Genomic DNA, 18,708 nt, shown 5'->3' with positions numbered 1-18,708 from the left:
GACCTGGGGGTCTCTCAGGCAGCTAGGGGGATGTCACAGGGAACATCCTTTTTCTTTGCACTTGTTCTGGCTGTGCTCTGCAGTCCTGGGGTGGCTCCTGCTCGGGACACCCCTGTGTTTGGCTCAGGGGCTGGCACAGGGTGATCCCTGGGCTCTGGCTGAGCCTTCCTGGGAGGAGTGGGTCTGGAAAAAGCTCCAGCAAGGTGGCCTGTAGCAGCCAATAGCTGCCATTCATCAGTGGGGCTATGAGATCCCTCACCAGAATCACCTCTAAGCTCTAGGCAGCATGAGAGGGTTTGGGTTATTTTTTGCTTTCAGGGCCATTAAACTGTTTTTTTTTCTGACTTCTTTACTACCAGCACATGCAGCTTTGCCATCAGAAGCGGCCAACTGTCCAGCTAAAGGTCAGAATCCAGCCTGAGTCTCCAAATTTTTCTGTGTTGGCTCCATAAGACAAAAAAAAAAGTCCTGGTAGGATGGTTTGTTTGAAAAAAAGCAAGAGAGACCCCTCTGCCTCCTCACTTCTCCTGCCCCCTTCCTCCTGGCCTCTGCAGTATTCCCCAGTATTCCTGTGCCCATCTCTTGCCAGGGGTGTCTGCTTGACTGCAAACATGTAACACCCCCCATCTGGAGGCAGTTTTCTGTAGAGTTTCAAGCAAGGATCTCCTCAAGTGACACGAAGTGGAGGTGCCCTGGAAAACCAGGGGTGTGCAGGGGGAGTGAGGCGTGCTGCCTGCTCTCTGAAGCAGAACCACCCTCTGGCTCCCGGAGCAGCAGTGATAAATGGAGTCAAACAGCGTGGGGCACAACTGCCTCCTGCCCGTGTGTCAGCTCCACGCAGCTCTCCCAGGTGACATTCTCCCTGGCCATCGTGCTCCTGAGCTTCCCATTGTACCAGCAGTGCAAACAGAATTCACTTGTTTGTTATCGTGGCATCTGGACGTGGCTTTTGATTTCTTGGAGGTTCAAAGGAAACAAAAAGCCCCTACCCCATCCAGCCCTCCTCTGTGTATCAGTGTTTAAATCTGCTCACAGCCCAGCTGCCTCCTGCCCTGCCATGCAGAAGGAGGACTCCTGAAGCAGTCAGTGCAGCAAGGCTTGACAGAGGTGGTGCTGGCTCTGAGGAGGCTGCCTGGAGGGTGTTTGTGGCAGCAGCAAGGTGGGTTGGGGGGCAGGTGTTGTACCCACCTTGTGCCCATCACAGCAGGGTGCCCTGGCTCCAGCCTTCCTGGTTAGCTGCTGGTAAGGAATGGGAGTTATTTTCTTTGGCCTCTGGACTATCTCCATAGTCGTGTGGTTTCCTTCCTACCAAAGGTGAATGTTTCAGATTAAAATTCGTTTTGGCAATTTATGAGCTCTCAAAACAGAGGCTGGAAGGCAGGGGGGTGGGAGTGCCCAGGGTATGACATTTTACCCACTGCAGGAATTCTCTGACCTTTCTTTGTGCTGTAGTCACACGAAAGGAGATGGAGGTGCTCTTTGGGAAGCATTAACAAGAAAACCTCAGAGCTGGAAGGGGCAGGAGAGGGTTGGGGGAGACATTCCCCCTTCTCCTTCATCCATCGCTTGCACAGGTCTCCCTCCTCTCTGCCTTTGTTCCTCTCTGGGCTCTTGCAGCTGTGGTGTGGGTCTGGTGTCTCTCAAACCAACAAGGAACAAACCTAGATGCCCTGTGGGGTGGAACAGGGGAGGTCATGTCTGACTGAGGCTTCTCTGTCTCCTGCCCTGCAGCTCTCCCCTTTGCCCCTCTCCTGTCCTGGGGGCAAGGACCCTGAGAAGATGGAGAACCAGAGGGGGGTGCTCCTGGGATACATCCACTGGGAAGGAGACGAGGAAGGGGATGAGGAGGATGAGGTGGCTCCTGGTGCTTCTCCTTCCAGAGGAATGAGCAGGCTGGAGGATGTGCAGGTGGAGGTGCTGGAGAAGGCGAGGGAGCTCTTCCAGCTCTGTGACAAGGACGAGAAGGGCTTTATCACCAAGGTGGACATGCAGGTGAGGGGACGTCTCCTTCTCCTTTCCTGGGGCAGCTGTGAAGCCGGGGGTGGCAGAAGAGGGGAGGATGTGGCATGTCTTTACTTTGGGCAAGGGTGGGTGTGCACATGGGCTCTGTCTCACTCAGATTTCTGGGAGCCCAGCTCTGCCACAGCCCGCTGCTAGGAACTGAAAATCCAGGAGGGCCTGGGACAAATGGCACAGCAATTCCAACCTTTTAAGGAATGCATAAAGTAAAAAACCCTGCAACAGGTCCTACAAACATTGAGCATTCAGTGGGTGGGAAAGCTGGGGGAAAAAAATCTTTGGTTTTTTTTAGGAAAACAAAACATAACAACCACCCCCCCAAACCAACAGTGAAAAAAGATTCACTGTCCTCTTAAAAAAAGTTGTCTGACTCTTTTTCTCTTAATCACAGCTAAAGCCTGATCTCAAAAACTCACTTTAGGCCTGAACTGGTATAAGTTTGCTCTAGAATAATGTGTTTTGCTGCTCTCTGTTAAAACCAGTATTTGCAACAGAATCTCTCTAGTTCTTTGTGGGTTCTTTCTGTTTTAATGGTTTATTAGGAAGGTTACACGTGGATTGTTTTTCTCCTGTCCCATCTCTCTCTCCATCTACAATTAACACTCAGCAGTTCTGTGCTGGTTTAGTTATTGACTCACTTTGGTTTGGGTTGAGTGATGCCTCGTTTTGTATAGTTACATTAATAAATATTTCCTAAGCTTTTATCTAGGAAGCTGCAGGTTCAGTGGATGGTAACGAGGCTTTAGTCTGTACCTCCTGCTATTGGAAGCTTCTTTGGGTGCCCCTTCACAGGAGGGGCTCTGCACAAGTGTCATGCAGAGAGATCTCTGCCCCTTGCCTGTGTTGTGGGAATAATGATACGGCCCCAAGAGGCAGAAGGTGACAGAAGAAAGCAAATGCTCTGTTGTGGACTAAACAGTCTGTTTATGATCTGCAAGATGTCCTGGAGGAGCTGGGAACTGAATCCAGACACCCACATGTCTGTCCTCCCTCTCTGGCCACAGAGGTGGGGCTGGAAGTGCCCGTGGGAGCAGCAGTGGCCACGGGGTGCAGCCACCTTTGGGCAGGGGTGGAGGGGACAGCTGCTGAGCTACAGGCAGTGGTTCTGAAGTGGGGGCAGATGAGAGCTGGGTTCCCTCCAAACCAAACAACCCCAAGCTGCCTCTCTGCAGCCCTGGCTGGATCACCCAGTGGTGTGAGGTGTAGGTGCAGTGCTGAGGGGACACGTCAGGGTGGGCCAGGGCCGAGGGCAGCAGGGACAGGAGCTGGCCACAGGGAAGACTTGAGTCATGGCCTGATTTTGTTTGTTCTCTTGTCCTCTCAGCGGCTGCAGAGTGAACTCCCCCTCACCCTGGAGCAGCTGGAGGCTGTTTTTGACAGCCTGGAGCAGAACAATAACGGATACCTGACGCCTGTGGAGTTCAGCATGGGACTAGGTGAGGACTGGGGAAGGAGAAGCCCACCAGTGACGTGGTGGTTTGTGTGGGTAAGGAGGTGCAGTGGTGCTGCTGGAGCTGAACCAGCTGGGCAGGGCAGTGCCCTGTGCTCCCAGGAGTGCCACTGCAGAAGGTGTGTCTGGCTGGAGCATCTCTGTGCCAGGCCAGGCTGAGAGCCCTGGGGCTGTGCAGCTGGAGGAGAGAAGACCCAGAGGGGATCTGATCCACAGATGAGGGGCAAGGTCAAGAGGCTGGGGCCAGACTCTGGTCAGTGGTGCCCAGTGACAGGACAAGGGGCAATGGGCACAACCTGGGACCCAGGAGGTGCCACCTGAGCAGGAGGAGAAACTTCTTTGGGGTGAGGGTGCCAGAGCCAGGAGCAGGCTGCCCACAGAGGTTCTCCTCTGGAGAGATTCCAAACCAAGAGAAGAAGAGGCTGAGGACAGACCATATTGCTCTGCACAACTCCCTGAGAGGAGGCTGGAATGATGTGGGGGTTGGTCTCTTCTCCCAAGTAACCAGCAATAGGATGAGAGGAAATAAGTTGCACCAAGGGAGATTTTGATTGGATCTGAGGAAGAATTTCTCTCCTGGCAGAGTGGTGAGACATTGGCCCAGGCTGCCCAGGGAGGTGCTGGAGTCCCCAGCCCTGGAGAGGTTCAACAAACATGTGGCTGTGGCACTTGGGGACCTGGTTTAGGGGTCATGGTAGTGTTGGGGGATGTTGGACTTGATGATCTTAGAAATCTTTTCAAACCTCAGTGTTTCTATGATTCTATGACTTGGTTATTCCCAGATCTCATTGTTTGAAGCATTTGTCCCAGCTATAGCCACAGATGGACATCAGGAGGGCTCCTGCCTCAGTGCCCCTGCTGGCAGAGGCAGACACCATTGCTCTGTGCCAGCCACCAGCTGTCAGGCACCCCCTGTGCTGCCAGCCTGGCTCCAGACCAGGCAAATCACTGAAGTTCTGCTTTTCTTTTCTTTATAGTCATTCTTTGTGTCTCTCCTCCCTGAAATCCTTTCCAGACGTGGCCCCTCACTCCAGAGCTGGACCTGGCATATTGCTGCTGTCCTTCTGGAGCAGGCAGGGGGGAGATGAGGGAAGTGGCTCAAGCTGCAATCAAGTCTGCTCCTTGCATGGCCTCTGACAGGCTGCAGGGTGCATCTGTTCAAATTGGTCATTTTAAAGCAATCTGAGATCCTTCTAGGATGTCAAAATAATCTTCAGATCATTCTCTGCCTCAATTTTCCCAGCTGTAAAGGAGTGATAATGAGACATGATGACTCCTTCCTTAAAGCAGACATCCAAAGTGTCTAATCTAAGTCCATCTCCTTAATTCAACTGTCTGAGCCTCAGGCTTTAAGATGAGTAGGGCTGTATCTCCACACTACAGGGTTTTTTACAGCATATTTTAAGAGCAGAAGTAGCTACATTCTGGATGTACAGAGCTAACAAGTGGTGGAGTTAAGTCACTTGAGGTACACAAATAGTGGATCTTTTTCTCCTTAGAGCAGCTTCATGTTCTCATCTGTGCTCTGACCATCCTTGGCTCCTGGCCTTGTAGCTGGGATGTCAGCTCTGCCTTTTGAACAGCCAGATGTGTGTTGGAAAGGAGGAGCAGCTGCTGGTGGAGGTCTGAGCTCTGTGTCCAGGATGGGAGCCTGCTGATTTGTTCCTCTGAGAAGAATTTGTTCCCAGCACCAGTGTTTGTCACATGCCTTGCCCAGCAGGAGGTTCTCATGGCAGTAGTGTCTCAGCCGGGCCAGGGTCCGGGGGGCTGGGGGCAGCTGGAGGTGGGACAGGCAGGAGGGGCTGCCCAGGGGGTCAGGTCCCTTTGTTTGGACACAGGACCCAATCCCAGCACGGGGCGGTCCCGAGCAGATGGAGCTTGTCAGCGGGGAGGGGCCACAGTCTCCTCCTCGCTCTGCTGAGGCTGGGGAGCCGGGGCACGCTGCTGCTCCGTGCCAGGCTGGTGGCCCCAGAGGGACCCCGGGGCATCACTGGCAACTGCACCAGCCCCTGGGGCTGGAGGGACCTCGTGAGGTGCTTCAGGAGGAGCCAGGGCCGGGGGTGGTGATCGCCCTCACGCCGCAGAGCCAGGCAGCCTGCTGTTGGGCTGGCAGCCAGTCCCAGTGCCAGCTCTGCAGCCTGGGCACTGGCATCACTGGGGGCACAGGGCGGAGGCTCCTGGCTGCCCAGGGGCTGTGTCCCACAGCAGCAGCCTGCAGGCAGCTCCTCCCCCGGCTCTGCCGGGCTGCCGCGGGAGTCCCAGCCTGCCAGATGACATCCGACTTGACTCTGGAATTCCTTTATTCTTCTTCCCTTCTCCTCCCACCAGAAAAGTTGGTGGGGATTGAGTTGTGCCAGGGGGCTGGGAGGATGGAGCGCCCCGGGCACGAGGAGACCTTCGAGTCAGGCTGGTCAGAGGAGCTGGACCCGGCAGATGATGATGAAGAGAAGCGGTTCTGCTCCATGCTGGAGCAGCTCGGAGCAGCCCAGATGTTTGAAGAGTAAGTAGAGGGGTCGTGTGGTGCTACTCCTGCCCTGCTCTCATCCTGCAGTGCCAAAGCTTCAAATACCAGCCAAGACTGAAGAGTGAACTGAGCTGCTGGCTCTCTGGAGCACTGCTTGGGCTTTCTGTGCTGCTCTCAGGGCTTCTCCTCCGCCTGGAAACACGGGCAGGCAGCTCTGGGCTTTCCCACCAGCATTACTTTTAGTGCAGTGCTTCTCGCAGAGAGCTTCCCAAACTAGAGTTCCTGCCACAGCTGTAAAACAGCTGGAGCACAGAAGCAAACGAAAAGAAGCATGTGAGGGTCAGATGAGGTAAGGAGGAGGAGTGTGATGTCAGCTCCCAAACAGGGTGGGATGGAAATCACCTGCATGTTTCTTTTCATGCCAAACAACTCTTCCTGTCCTGAAAAATCCTGGAAAGCTGTTATGCTTCAAATAATGGGCTGACTCTGTGAGAGGCACTGCTCTGGAGAGACTGTCTCTGCTGTTTATACCTCTGCTTTGAGAAGTATCAGCTCTTAGAGTGGAATTCCCCCTGTTTTATCGTGGCCACTTCCTCGCAGTTTTCCACCATGAGTTCAGTAGCTGCTCCATGTCAGGCCTGTGTGCCAAGCCAGCTGTTGTGAAGAGGTAACATAGAACAGAAGCTGAGGTCAAAGCAGGAATCTGAGCTATCTTCAGTTTGCAATAAGAAATGGGTTTGTTTATTGTGGGACTCAGTATGTTCTTTTATCTGAAAGATGAAGTTCTGATGGAGTGCTAGCAACTTTGTCAGCTCGGGACAGAAACAGGAGGCTGTTGTGCAGTGGTGGCAGTGGGGGTCAGGAGCCTTTTGGCTGGGTTTTTTTTGCTTGTTTTTTTCACAAAGAACATCAGAGAAGACAAATGCATAGAGGAAGAAAAAAAAAATCTATTTGAATAATGTCTAGAGGTGTCATTATTCTCTATGTTTCAAGGCAGTACCTCCAGGTACTTCAGATTTAAAATAAATAAGCTCTTCCCTAAAAAGAAGCATGTCAAGAGCCTTTTGGCTGGGGTTTTTTGCTTGTTTTTTTTTTTCACAAAGAACATCAGAGAAGACAAATACATAGACAAAGAAAAAAATCTATTTGACTAATGTCTAGAGGTATCATTATTCTCTATGTTTCAAGGCAGTTCCTCCAGGTACTTCACAGATTTAAAATAAATAAGCTCTTCCCTAAAAAGAAGCATGAAGTGATGTCTGCAGGCTTCTAAGACTCCTTGGGAAGGAGTGAGTTTATAAGTGCTGTGTTCATTTTGTGATGAATTAAATGCCAAAACAGTGTAACTAGGGTTGATTCAGAAAAAGATGACTTTGGATTTCCAGGGCTCCCTCCACTATTATCCCGACATGACACCTGGGCAGGTTTCCTTTTCTTTGTGCCTCAGTTTCCAAACCTGTGAAATAAATAAACAGGGAGGGCAGTGGCACCCACCAGCAGAGTCCTGCTGTGAGAACACCACGGATGTGCTGTGTGCTGAAATCCCTGAGCTGCCTGACCACAGCTCACAGAGAGCGTGCTGAATGTCCATCTCTTTGAGTCTTGGTTTAGACACCAAACGTGTTATTACTGAATACTGGGGAAAAAAATCATTCCAGTTTGCTTCCTAGGTGACTTTCCTCCTCCTCTTCCAGATGACTGGGTTTATTTTCACCTCACAGCAGCTCTTGCTGCACAGCCATGCTCCATCACTGCCCAGCCCCCCTCTCTGCCCTGATGGAGGGCTGGAGGTTGTCACGGGAGGGGGGCAGTTTGTCTGCCCCTTGGAGTTGGAACAGCACTCCGTAGGAGGGCACAGAAACTCATCTGCTCTCCTCCTCTCTTCTGTGCCCCTTCCAGCCCCCGGGAGGTTCGGGAGCTGTGGGCTCGGCTGAGGAGGGAGCGTCCAGAGCTCCTGCCCAGCTTTGAGGAGCTGCTGCTGCGCGTCTCGGCGTACGTCAGGGAGGTGACCCACGAGAAGGAGTCCATGGAGCAGGCGCTGAGGCGGTGAGGAGGAGTCGTGGCCAGCTGCTGTCAGGGCCCAGCTGCTGCTGGGTGCTGCCTCAGGCTGGGTTACCAGGCACAGGGGTTCTTCTTGCTGTAACAAAATGACTCTTCACCCCGATCCGATCCCCAGGGGTTTGTTTTGCATCAGTTCCCACCCGTAACATTTGGTCTGGTTAAAATCCCACTTGGTGCCACACGGGTGTTCGTGGGCATCTGTTTCCACCCTCCTCCTCCCCTCCTTCCTTTCTGTGTTCCCTTTCTCTCCTGAGCTGTGTGCACCCTGCCTTTTGCAGGAAGGAGACAGACCACGACCGAGAAGTCCGGTGCCTTTACGAGGAAATGGAGCAGCAGATCAAGGCAGAAAGGGAGAGGCTGATCTGCCAGGTACTCACCCCTCTGGGCTGAAGTCAGGCTTCCTCTGCTGGTGGCTCATCTGGCTGAGGAGCAGCTCTTACCGTGCTGGGTGTTGTGTGTCTTTGCCTCTGCAGGAAGCCCTGAGACATGACAGGAGCAACCTGCTCCAGAAGGAGCTGTGCAGCAAAGAGCAGGAGCTGGAGAAAATCCTCCACCGGCAGAGGAAGGTAACAGGACCCAAATCCTCTCTATAGGAGCACGTTCCCTTCTACTGGCTTTCTACTAAGGCCTCTTCTGACAGAGAATGGTTCTCACCTGCTGAGGGCTGCTGTGAGCTGATCTGGTACTGCCTAGTCTGGTTCTCTGCTGTCTCTGGAGGTGTTGAAGGTTTGTCAGTGGGCTGCGTGGACACTTGTTGCTCCATCTGACTTCACTCTGAGGCTGGTACTGAAGCTCTGTGGATGTTCGGGTCCCTCTTGTGGTGCAGGGCCGGTACTGAGCTCCTGCTGGCCCACGGGGTGGCTCCCAGCAGCAGGCAGCACCCCGGGAGGGTGCCGTGGGGTGACATCTAGGGAGGGGCAGGTTGCTTCCCTTCCAGCCTGGCCCTGGCCCGCTGGGAGCTGGGGCTGCTGCTCCTCAGGCTCGGCTCCACTGCTCCGTGTCCCTGGTCACCCTGGAGTGTTCCCTGGTGTCCCAAGCCTCCAGGCAAAGCTGGGTGAGACTCAGGGCTTGTGTTTCAAGGCACCTTGAAGGGGGTCATGGAGGGCCACGGAGAGGTCAGCTCCCATCACTCCTGCTCAGGGCTGTGGCAGATGAGCTGCAGAGAGCAGGGTGGTGAGAGGAAAGCACCTCGTCTTGTGCCACACTCTGCTGCTTTGCTTCCCTGGGAGAGGGGGAGGAGGAGGAGGTGAGCTGAGAGGAAGGCAAGCTGGAGGTGCAGATGTGGAGATGACCCTGCCACCCACCCCACTGGCCAGAGCTGGTTCCTGCTGCTCCCCTCGGGTTGCAAGCACAGACTGTGTAGTGTTATTTTGGGGCTGTGAGTTCTCAGGGGGGTACCACCATTTCTGTGTAGCTCCAGCTTCAGCAGAGGGCCCTGGCTGGCTGCTGTGGCTGGCTGGGTACCGTGTGCTCCAGTGTGACCCTTCCTGCCATGTGCTGCTGGGCTGGGGGTGGGTGGGTTTGACTCTTGCCCAGGCTTTGAACTCCCCACACCAGGCTTGGTAGTTGTGCTGGGGTCTTACACTGCCTCAAGTGCAGCTGTGCCCCAGCAGCATTTAAACACCCTCTTGCCCCAGGTCCTGCCTCCCACAGCAGCAGAGGCCAGCAGGTCACTTGACTTTCCAGGGGCAGTGTGAGGTACCCCCAGCACCCCGATACCTCCCCCTGAGCTGCCTGGGCTGGGGAAGCCCCCAAACCAGAGGCTGCATTTCAACGGCGGTGCTTAATAAGTCCCACCAGACACCCCCTTGCTTCCACCTGGATTTTTCCAGTCCTCCTTTGACCCTGGTTTGCACTCTGATTCCTACAGCTGCCTGAAGTGTTTCCTCAGCTCTGCCTGGCTGCTGGCATTGCCTGCTGCCCAGCACTGCCACCATGAGAAATAATTGCTTCCAGTTCACCTCCTCCGTGCCACCGGTGCTGCTGGAGACCTCCGTTGTGTTTGCCTCCCTTCTGCCTCCTCCTTCCCATCTGCTCTTTGCTTCCGTGTGCTTTGTAGGGGTGTGACTGCAGCACAGACCCCTTCCTCTCTGTGTTTAACCCCTCCTCCTCCTCTCCCATCACAGCTGGAACAGCAGCTGCAGTCGCTGAACTCGGAGCAGCTGGAGACCCGTGTGCAGAACCAAAGGCTCCGGCACCTCAACGAGAACCTGCTGGAGGAGCTGGAGAAAAGCAGATGGGAGCTGGAGGCTGTGAAGGGGCAACTGCAGAAGCTCCAGAAGGAAGCTCAGCTTGAGCAAGAGCAGAAGGACAGGTGGGAATGGGCAGGGAAGGGGGGTGTCAGGGCAGGGACCTGGGCAGAGAAGGAAGGGTGGGCAAGTAGTTAAAGAATAAGGATCTCCAGCTAGAAGCCTTGGTCTCATCAGAGGATTCTCTGCCTCTTGGGGAAGAGAAGTAACATCCCAATTTTGGGCTTAAACAGGGAGCGATACTGCAGCCTCCTCCCTGCTCTGATAGGAAGTATGTGCACTGATACTTGGCTAGAAAAGCAGCAGAAAAGGTACAGCTGTCCTCAGCCTAAAGGAGGCAGGCAGGTTCTCTGTGTATTTTCCAGTTCACCATCACCTCTGCAAAGTTCCTACAGATCTTCTGCTAATCACTCATGTTCCTTTTTCTGGGCTTAATCTAATAGTATGTAGCTAAACCACTGGGATGTTTGAGATCCAGCTGGCAGTGAGCATCCTGCCTGTCTCTGGCAGCTGAGGATGCTGGAGTCTGGAAGGAGGAGATGGGTTGGTTGCCTGCCCTCACCCTGGGGGGGCATGGGTGAGTTGGGGTGCAGCCCAGGCATCCCAGCTCCTGCAGCAGTGCTGCTGCCTCTGAGCCCTCCTAGCACAGGGCAGGCCCTTACCCCTGAGGAGACCACCAGTATCCCTGGGAAGATTTTTACACTGAGGGTGGTGAGCCCCTGGCCCAGGAGAGATTGATGCCCCATCCCTGGAACCATTCCAGGCTTGGACAGGGCTCTGAGCAACCTGCTCTAGCTGAAGCTGTCCCTGCTCCCTGCAGAGTAGGACTGGATGCATTTTGAAGGTCCCTTCCAACCCAAACGAGTCTATGGTTCTATGAAAGGGATCTTTGTATCTCCTCCCCATTAACTCATTTCCCTTTTTAAAAATCTCCTTTGCCCAGGGATGTGTTCAGAGTCTCCAAGAACATGCAGAAAGAGAAGCAAAGCCTCCTTCGGCAGCTGGAGCTCCTCAGGTGAGGACAGGGCTGGGGGGAATGTTGGTGGCTGATCATCTCAGGAGGTCTTTTCCAACCTCAGTGATTCTATGATTCTATTGTGATACTTCAGGACAGGGTTTAGTGATCCTGGTAGTGTTGGGTTGATGGTTGGACTTGATGATCTTAGAGCTCTTTTCCTACCTCAATGACTCTGTGAAAAGCTGAGCTCTCGTGCACGTCAGGGGCTGAGGTTCCAGCACTGTGCTCGTTCCTCCCCCAGGAGGCTGTGGGGATGTGTTCAAGCAGTGTTCCCACACCAGTAGCTTTTCTTGCTCCAGCTGCAATCCACCAGCTCTGGCAGAGCCTGGGCTGTGCCACTTCCCCACCTAACCCCTCCCCTGGAGGAGTTCAGGCTGTCCTCCTGGCAGAGGGGACCCTGAGGAGCCCATTACCTGAGCTGGGACACAGGGAACTCCCCTGTCTGGCAATAGAGAGCAGCTTTAGCTGTGTCCCAGGCTCCCTCTCTGTCCTGATTTTGCACTGCTGGGGATTTGCTCCCTTTCTGATGAGTGCTTCCTTGTCTGTCCCGTGTCTTCCTCCGGAGCAGAGAGATGAACAGGAAACTTCGAGACGAGCGAGACGCTTTTGAGGCCAAGAAGCTGGTGAGTGTAAGAAAGAAACTCCCAACTCCCAACCACCCTCCCTGCATCTGCTGCTGCTGCTGTCGCCACGCGGGGGCCTGTCCCTTCCACGGGGGACAATGACCTGAGCCCACGGTGCTTGGTGTGCCGTTCAGGAGAGACTTGGCAGCACCTCTGTGCCCACGCTGCAGACAGGCTCTGCTGGGTGCTGCCACCAGCAGCCCGGCTTCACAGCCCCTGTCACACAGCCCCTGTCACACAGCCCCGTGCAGGTGTGTTGTCACAGGCATGGGGCACCTGCAGGGAGGGACCTGAAGCTGGATCATAGAGCTGGGTGGTGAGGAAGGAGATGCTCGCTGCTGGCTGACTGGGGGTGGAGGGGCAGAGGAAGGTTTTGGAGTCTCTCTGAGCCCTTGGGTTTGTAGCAGATGTTTCCAGGTGTTGCTCGGGGGCAGCTCCTCGTTCCTGTGAGCTCTGGGGGGGTGGAGGTGCAGCAGTGAGCCTTGTGGCAGGGGGCTGGGAGGAAGCAGAGGCCTCTGGAACAGTCAGCTCCATTTCTGGCCTTTCCTGCTTTCCAAGATAAGTACGGATGTGTGGCCTATTTTTAATTCTTGTTATTTTTCCATGAAAAAGTCCTTTGTGTTCCCAAACATCACTGGCAAGGCTGCTCTGTGCTCTTCTTGGCCCCGTCCCTGCCACCATGGGTCTTTTGCCTGCTCAGCCCCTGTGCCCCCCTGCAGAGCTGGCCCAGGGTCCATGCCCTGCTCGGGGAGAGCCAGGAGCTGTTCCCCAGGTGGAGCAGCAGCTGTACAGAGCAACTGCAGTGCCTGCTCTGGCTGGGGTGCTGTGTGTGCTTGAGCCTCTGCGTGTCCTTCCAAAATCTGAAAGGAGGCTTTTGTGGGGTTTGTCTCCATTTTTAAAGCTGCTAAGTAGGGGAATGTGCAGTAGAGCTTCCTGCTCCCTCCTGGAGAAGTAATAGACACAGTCCCTCTGGAGCAGAGTCCAGCACAAGCAGGCAAAGAAATGGTTTGTTCTCCTCTTGCCACGCGTGGTGCTTCATCACCTTCTGGGTTCCTGTGGGTGGGGTGGGTGGCCCCCAGAGACCACGGCTCAGGTAGGTACTGCTGTGTGTGCAAAGCTTGTCTGCTTCTCCTCTCTTCTCTCCTCTTCCCCTGCTAGGACCTGCTCAGGGCTGCTCTGAAACGTGACAGTTGCAGGTGGACCCAAGAGAGGGTCACAGCAGAGGCAGAACGTAGCCGTGTTCTCCTCCTGCCTGTGCTGGCAGCAGGGTGAACTCCTCCTGCTGCTGCTGCTCCCCTGGCAGGGCTGGGCCCTGCTGGGCAGGTGAAGCTGGCTCTGCAGTGAGGTTTTTTTTCCCTTTGTCAGCCAGGACGTCCCTGTGGCCGCTCGCAGCCCGCAGGAGAGCAGGGCTCCAGGGGATTGCAGAGATGCTGCTGTCGCCAGGCACCCGCAGAAGATCTGCTCTCCAGGCTGTCCCACTGCCAGGGAGAGAGAAAACACCAGTGCTCCCCTGCAGCAGCAAAAGGGAGAGTCCAGCCTTCTGATGGGGATCCCTAGTGTGTGACTCTGCCAGAGACTCTCAGAGCTTTGACACGCCAGAAGGAGCCCCGAGGGCTAAGGCCTCGGGTGGTGCTGGAAGAGCCGTGCTGTTTCTGTGACACGAAGGTGTGATGAGCAGCAGCTCTCGTGGCAGAGGTTCTGGAGTGGTTGGAAGGAGGAGCTGGGCTGTAGGTGGCTGAGGGCAGCCCAGCCCCTGCTCTGAGCCCAGCTTTGGGCCTGGCTCTCTGTAAGAGTTGCTGCCCTCGCCGAGGTGGGCAGAGCCCGGCCCCACGGCACGGGGGCCACTGCTTCACCCCAGTGGCTTGCCACAGGTAGCACCGTGTGGCTAGTTCAGGCTGTGTGCACACCCCCAGCACTGCTGGGTGCCTCCCAGGCACAACAGTTGTGGTCTCACACCCATGGCCCATCGGGCTGTGAGTTACTCTTGTCACATCTGTCCCTTTGCCATCCCGGTGAAAACCAAACGTTGCACAAACCTGGCAGGCCAATAAAGTGTGGCAGAGCCAAGGGCAGAGCGTGCCCCATGGGTCCTCCTTTCTCCCCTGCCAGCTCCAGTGGGCTGTGACACAACTCCCTTGTTCCTCTGCACCTCGAGAGTGCCCCTGAGTGAACCTGCTCGAGCCCTGACCCCTCCCTGCCCTGTGCCCCCTGGAGAACCACTGGCTGGCTGAAGCACAGCCTGGTGTCAGTGCTGACCAAAGGGTCTCTGTGCACCTGGGGGCCTTTGCCTTGGAAGATAAATGCTCTGCAGTTGTGAGCCTTTGGCTGCTGGATTGTTTCTGTGGCTGGAGCTTCTCTTGAACACTAGTTTTAGATGAAAAGTTGTTTTTGGGGTTTGGGGGATTCCCCCCTGCACACCCCCTGAAGTTCCTAGTTGGGTGAGGCCCTCTGTGGAGTCCAGAGTGTCTCCTTTTGGTGGTCCACATTGTGAAAAAGGTGTCCTGGGAGTTCTGACCAACAGAGCAGCTTCTTCATTTTCTTGCCTTTTAAAATAAGCCAGGGGTTATTGAAGAACTAACCTCAGCAGTCCTCCCCAGGGCTGTGGGCAGCAGCAGGACGGCCTGTCCAGAGCTGCCTGCAGATGTCTGCTCAGTCCCGAGCTGCTGCCAGGGGCAGATCTGGCAGGCTGCAAACCCCTTTCCCCACCTTCACCCCCAGGAGTGGCCTGTGAGGGCGTGTCAGGAACGTCCAGGCTCGGGGAGGGAGCAGATCTGCTCCTCTCAGATGGGCACCTTGCCCTGCTGCCTCTTGGCCAGCCCGTGGTGGGGTTGGGCTGGAGCACAGCTCCTGGGCAGCCTCCCCCAGGCTGTCCTGTGTCACCTCGGGCACGTCACTGCTCTGTGACTCTGCTGGATAGAGGGTTCAGAGGAGCTGTCCTGTGTCACCTCGGGCAGGTCACTGCTCTGTGACTCTGCTGGATAGAGGGTTCAGAGGAGCTGTCCTGTGTCACCTCGGGCAGGTCACTGCTCTGTGACTCTGCTGGATAGAGGGTTCAGAGGAGCTGTCCTGTGTCACCTCGGGCAGGTCACTGCTCTGTGACTCTGCTGGATAGAGGGTTCAGAGGAGCTGTCCTGTGTCACCTCGGGCAGGTCACTGCTCTGTGACTCTGCTGGATAGAGGGTTCAGAGGAGCTGTCCTGTGTCACCTCGGGCAGGTCACTGCTCTGTGACTCTGCTGGATAGAGGGTTCAGAGGAGCTGTCCTGTGTCACCTCGGGCAGGTCACTGCTCTGTGACTCACCCCCCCCCCCGGCTCCTAACCGCTGTCCTCATGCCTTCTCTCTTCCCCTTCCAGGCGCCTCAGGGCACAGAGCCCCTGCTGGAGGACGGGTCAGTGCTAGGCAGTCCCCTGCTGGAGGAGGAGCCGCTCAGACGGTCAGAGGGGTGTCTGTGTTGTGTTCGTGGTGTCCGTGCCCACGGCAGCACCCTGCCCGGCGAGCTCTCTCCTCTGTCTTGTTCTCCCCCCCTGGTGCTGGCTGGGCTGGGGGCAGCTTGGCTGTGGCTCTAGCTGCCCCTTGGCATGAGGTGTTGGGCTCAGCGTGGAGCTGAGGACACTTGGCTAATTCCAGAGGTGGGTGGTCTCCCCTGGGCTGCTTCCACGTGCAGCAATGGGGGAGCAAACCTGGATGCCATCAGGAGAAGCTTTCACGGGGTGGGAGTCACGAAGGCTGCCTCTGAGTGAGCCAGGCAGCCCCACAGAGTGCCTGGGTCATCTCCCAGGTGTGCCAGCTCCTGCTGGGGCAGAAATCCTGTCCGCTGGCACCTCATGCCAGAGCCCATCTCCCTGGTGCACGGGGGAGGGCAGGAGCTGCACAAGGCTCGTGTTCTCTCTGGCAGCTGAAAGCCCCGAGGAGAGGGCCCAGCTCCAGGTGGGTCCATCCTGCCCATCTCCCTCCACGCCTCTGCAGAGGCTCACCTGGCACACTACAGGGCAGGAGGACGTGTCTGTGTGCCCAAGGCTATTTTGTCTTTCTCTTTTTGTGCCCCACATGCAGCCCGTGCAGTGGCTTCCCCACCCAGGCAGCCTGCTGGCCTGAGCTGTGCTGGCATCAGCCCTGGAGGAGCTGTGTGAGCAGCACAGCAGCACTGGCCCACAGCCTGGTTCCTCAGAGGCAGGGGAGGCCAGCCCAGCTCTGACCTGGCTTCCACCCCAAACACATTGCAAAGGCAGCGTGCCTCTGCTCCTGCCAGGCCTCTGAGGAGGGTCCACTGGTTCTCAGCTTCCCCTGGGACACAGGGCTGGCTCAGGGTTCCTCCAGCTTCCACTCACCCTGGATGCTCAGCAAGTTTGGAAGTTTCAGACTCGAGCTTCATGCTGGTGGGCTGATGGAGGACCAGGGAGCTGTGGAGCAGGGCTGGTGCTGAGCTGAGCCCAGGGGGTTGCCTGGCTGGGCCTGAGGCAGAGCTGACTGTTAGTTGTGTGGCTGGCAGACACGTTCCCCATGGGAGCAGACAGCCAAGTTCTCCCATCCTCCTCCCCAGGTAGTTCTTGCAAAGGTCCTGCTGGCATGAGCCCACCAGAAAGGCTTAACAGGAGAGGGCTGGTGTGAGAAGGGGAGATGTGTCTGTTGGACCTGTCTCTGTCCCAGTGCTGTGCCACACCCCGTGGCTGGAGGAACATGAACACCATCCGTTAGGTCTGGAGCCACTGTTCAGCAAGCTCTGCCCTTGTCCCTTTGTCCCATCCTGTGAAGAGGCTCTTGGGTCTCAGCCCCTCATTGACTCCTGCCAGCCCTGGGAGGTGGGGCTGTCCCTCAGAGCCTGGGAGGATGTGCCTGTTCTCAGAGGAGAGAGGTTCCAGCTGATGTTAGGAGGAGATGCAGGGAGAGCAGCCAGGGATGTGAGCTCTCCTTCACAGAAAGGTGTTGGCAGGGCAGGAGGTGAATCATAGAATCCTGTTACTTGGAAAAGACCTTTAAGATCATGAAGTCAAACCACTAACCCAGCACTGCCAGGTCCCCACTGCCCCGTGTCCCTCACACCACATCTCCACGGCTTGGGAACCCCTCCAGGGGTGGGGACTCCACCACTGCCCTGGGCAGCCTGGCACAGCCCTGGGCAAACCTCCAGAGGAAGAAAAAAATTTTTCCTGATATCCAACCTCAACCTCCCCTGGTGCAACTTGAGGCCATTTCCTCTTGTCCTGTCCCTTGGCCCTGGGGAGCAGAGCCCGACCCCCCCCTGGCTCCAGGCTCCTGTCAGAGCTGTGCAGAGGAGCTGGAGGAGGCTGCAGCCCTGGGGTGTTCCCACAGCAGTGAGAGGAGAGTCGTTGCCTTGATTCCTGCACTCGTAGCAAGAGAATTTTGCAGAGAGAGATGGGCTGTGCTGGCTCTGAAGAGATGGGTTGTTGTACAGCATTCGAGCTGCTCTCCTGAGGACTGTTCCTCCTCCACTGCCCATGCCAGCCCTGCCCCAGGGAGCAGAGCTCACCACCGACCTGCTCTGGTGTCAGCACAGTCAGTGCAGCACCCAGCCACCCACCCACTGCCCTGCTGCCTGCAGTCAAACCCCTGTTGCTCACCTTCAGGCCTTTGATGCTTCTTTTTGTGTTGTGTTTTGTAACAAAACTGGAGGGGAAGGTTGTTGCTGCTTTTTTTTTATTCATTTTAAAGATATGTTTTTCTTGTGGCCACCTTTTGTCTGCTTTGCCTCGTTTTTTTTTCATTACTGGGAGAAGTGGGAGGCAAAGAATCCTTGAAAAATCCAGAAGGTGGGAATTGTAGTTAAAATGAATGAAGTCAGTGGGCAGATGTGGGGCCAGGGTAGCTCAGAGGAGCTGCCTCTCCTTCCCGAGGGGTCCCAGGGAGGGGTGTGGAGTCCCTGCATGTGCTGTGCATGCACTCGTGGGACCACGCTGGTTGTTCTGGGGGGTGCAGCCTCACCCCCTGCCCTCCCACCCCCTCTCTGGTGCTGTGGGCTTCAATACAGACAGCTGGCCCCTGTGGACCTTCGTGTCATCGTCCCCGTGGAGGGACAGGCACTGCCAGCGGACGGCGAGAGGTTCAGGATGACTTCACAGGGTGCTGCTGGCTGCAGAAGAAGTGCAGATGGACTAGATGATGCTCCCTTGCCTCCCAGAGCACAGCCTGTTGGCACCGAAACCAGGGTGAGTGGCTACTGGGGGTTCTTCCTCAAACACCCACTTGAGGGTCTCTCTCTCTCTCTGCCCCGCTAACTCCAGCTCTGTAGGTGTACAGCGCAGGGTTTGGAGCACAGCCTGCAGCTGGGCTCTCCCAAACTGCCTCCCCTTCTGCCCCTGCAGCTCCAGGCCCTGGGAGCAGCCAGCTCTTGCCCAGAGCACCTCTTCAGAGTGGTGTTTGTGGGCAGCTCGGGCGTTGGGAAGAGCTCCTTCATCCACCGCTTCTGCTCGGGCAGGTTCTGGGCTCAGCTCAGTGCAACCATCGGTAGGTAAGAGGGTTCCTGGCTCCTCTGGCTGAGGAGGGTGGGAGGGGCAGCCTGGACACTTGCTGTCTGCCTGGGTTTTGGCCCAGCTAAAGGTACAGATGGTCCTTCTCCCAGCTTTGACCCAATCTTGCCATCTCCCTGAATTAAACAGAGTTGATCTTGGCCATTGGAACAGCAAGCTGCTCTCTCCCCATCCCCTCTGACCATCACTGTCACCTTCCTGACAGGTATTGACTACCAGGTGAAGACTCTGATGGTGGATAACACCCAGGTTGCCCTGCAGCTGTGGGACACAGCTGGACAAGAAAGGTGAGGGTCTCTGTGAGGATGTCCTGCTGACAGAGCATGGGCACCTGGTTCC

General features: G+C 56.0%; 1 protein-coding gene across 1 annotated transcript in view; it reads left to right on the top strand.

The window, feature by feature from the left end:
• Positions 1-1,779: 1,779 nt before the first annotated feature.
• LOC103780130 (EF-hand calcium-binding domain-containing protein 4A-like) overlaps positions 1,780-18,708 on the top strand; it is a gene marked incomplete at its 3' end in the record, with an annotated part of 19,561 nt that continues 2,632 nt past the window's right edge. Inside the window, exons 1-13 of the mRNA XM_008947780.1 lie at positions 1,780-1,992; positions 3,344-3,455; positions 5,798-5,969; positions 7,833-7,979; positions 8,273-8,363; positions 8,468-8,560; positions 10,121-10,308; positions 11,187-11,258; positions 11,830-11,884; positions 15,238-15,317; positions 17,871-18,048; positions 18,205-18,346; positions 18,575-18,656. Of these exons, the coding sequence (XP_008946028.1) occupies positions 1,780-1,992; positions 3,344-3,455; positions 5,798-5,969; positions 7,833-7,979; positions 8,273-8,363; positions 8,468-8,560; positions 10,121-10,308; positions 11,187-11,258; positions 11,830-11,884; positions 15,238-15,317; positions 17,871-18,048; positions 18,205-18,346; positions 18,575-18,656 (1,625 nt within the window). The remainder of the gene's footprint in view (positions 1,993-3,343; positions 3,456-5,797; positions 5,970-7,832; positions 7,980-8,272; positions 8,364-8,467; positions 8,561-10,120; positions 10,309-11,186; positions 11,259-11,829; positions 11,885-15,237; positions 15,318-17,870; positions 18,049-18,204; positions 18,347-18,574; positions 18,657-18,708) is intronic.

Source organism: Merops nubicus, unplaced genomic scaffold (assembly GCF_000691845.1).
Source record: "Merops nubicus isolate BGI_N331 unplaced genomic scaffold, ASM69184v1 scaffold21969, whole genome shotgun sequence".
NCBI lineage: Eukaryota > Metazoa > Chordata > Aves > Coraciiformes > Meropidae > Merops > Merops nubicus.
This window is presented reverse-complemented; position numbering and strand designations above follow the sequence as displayed.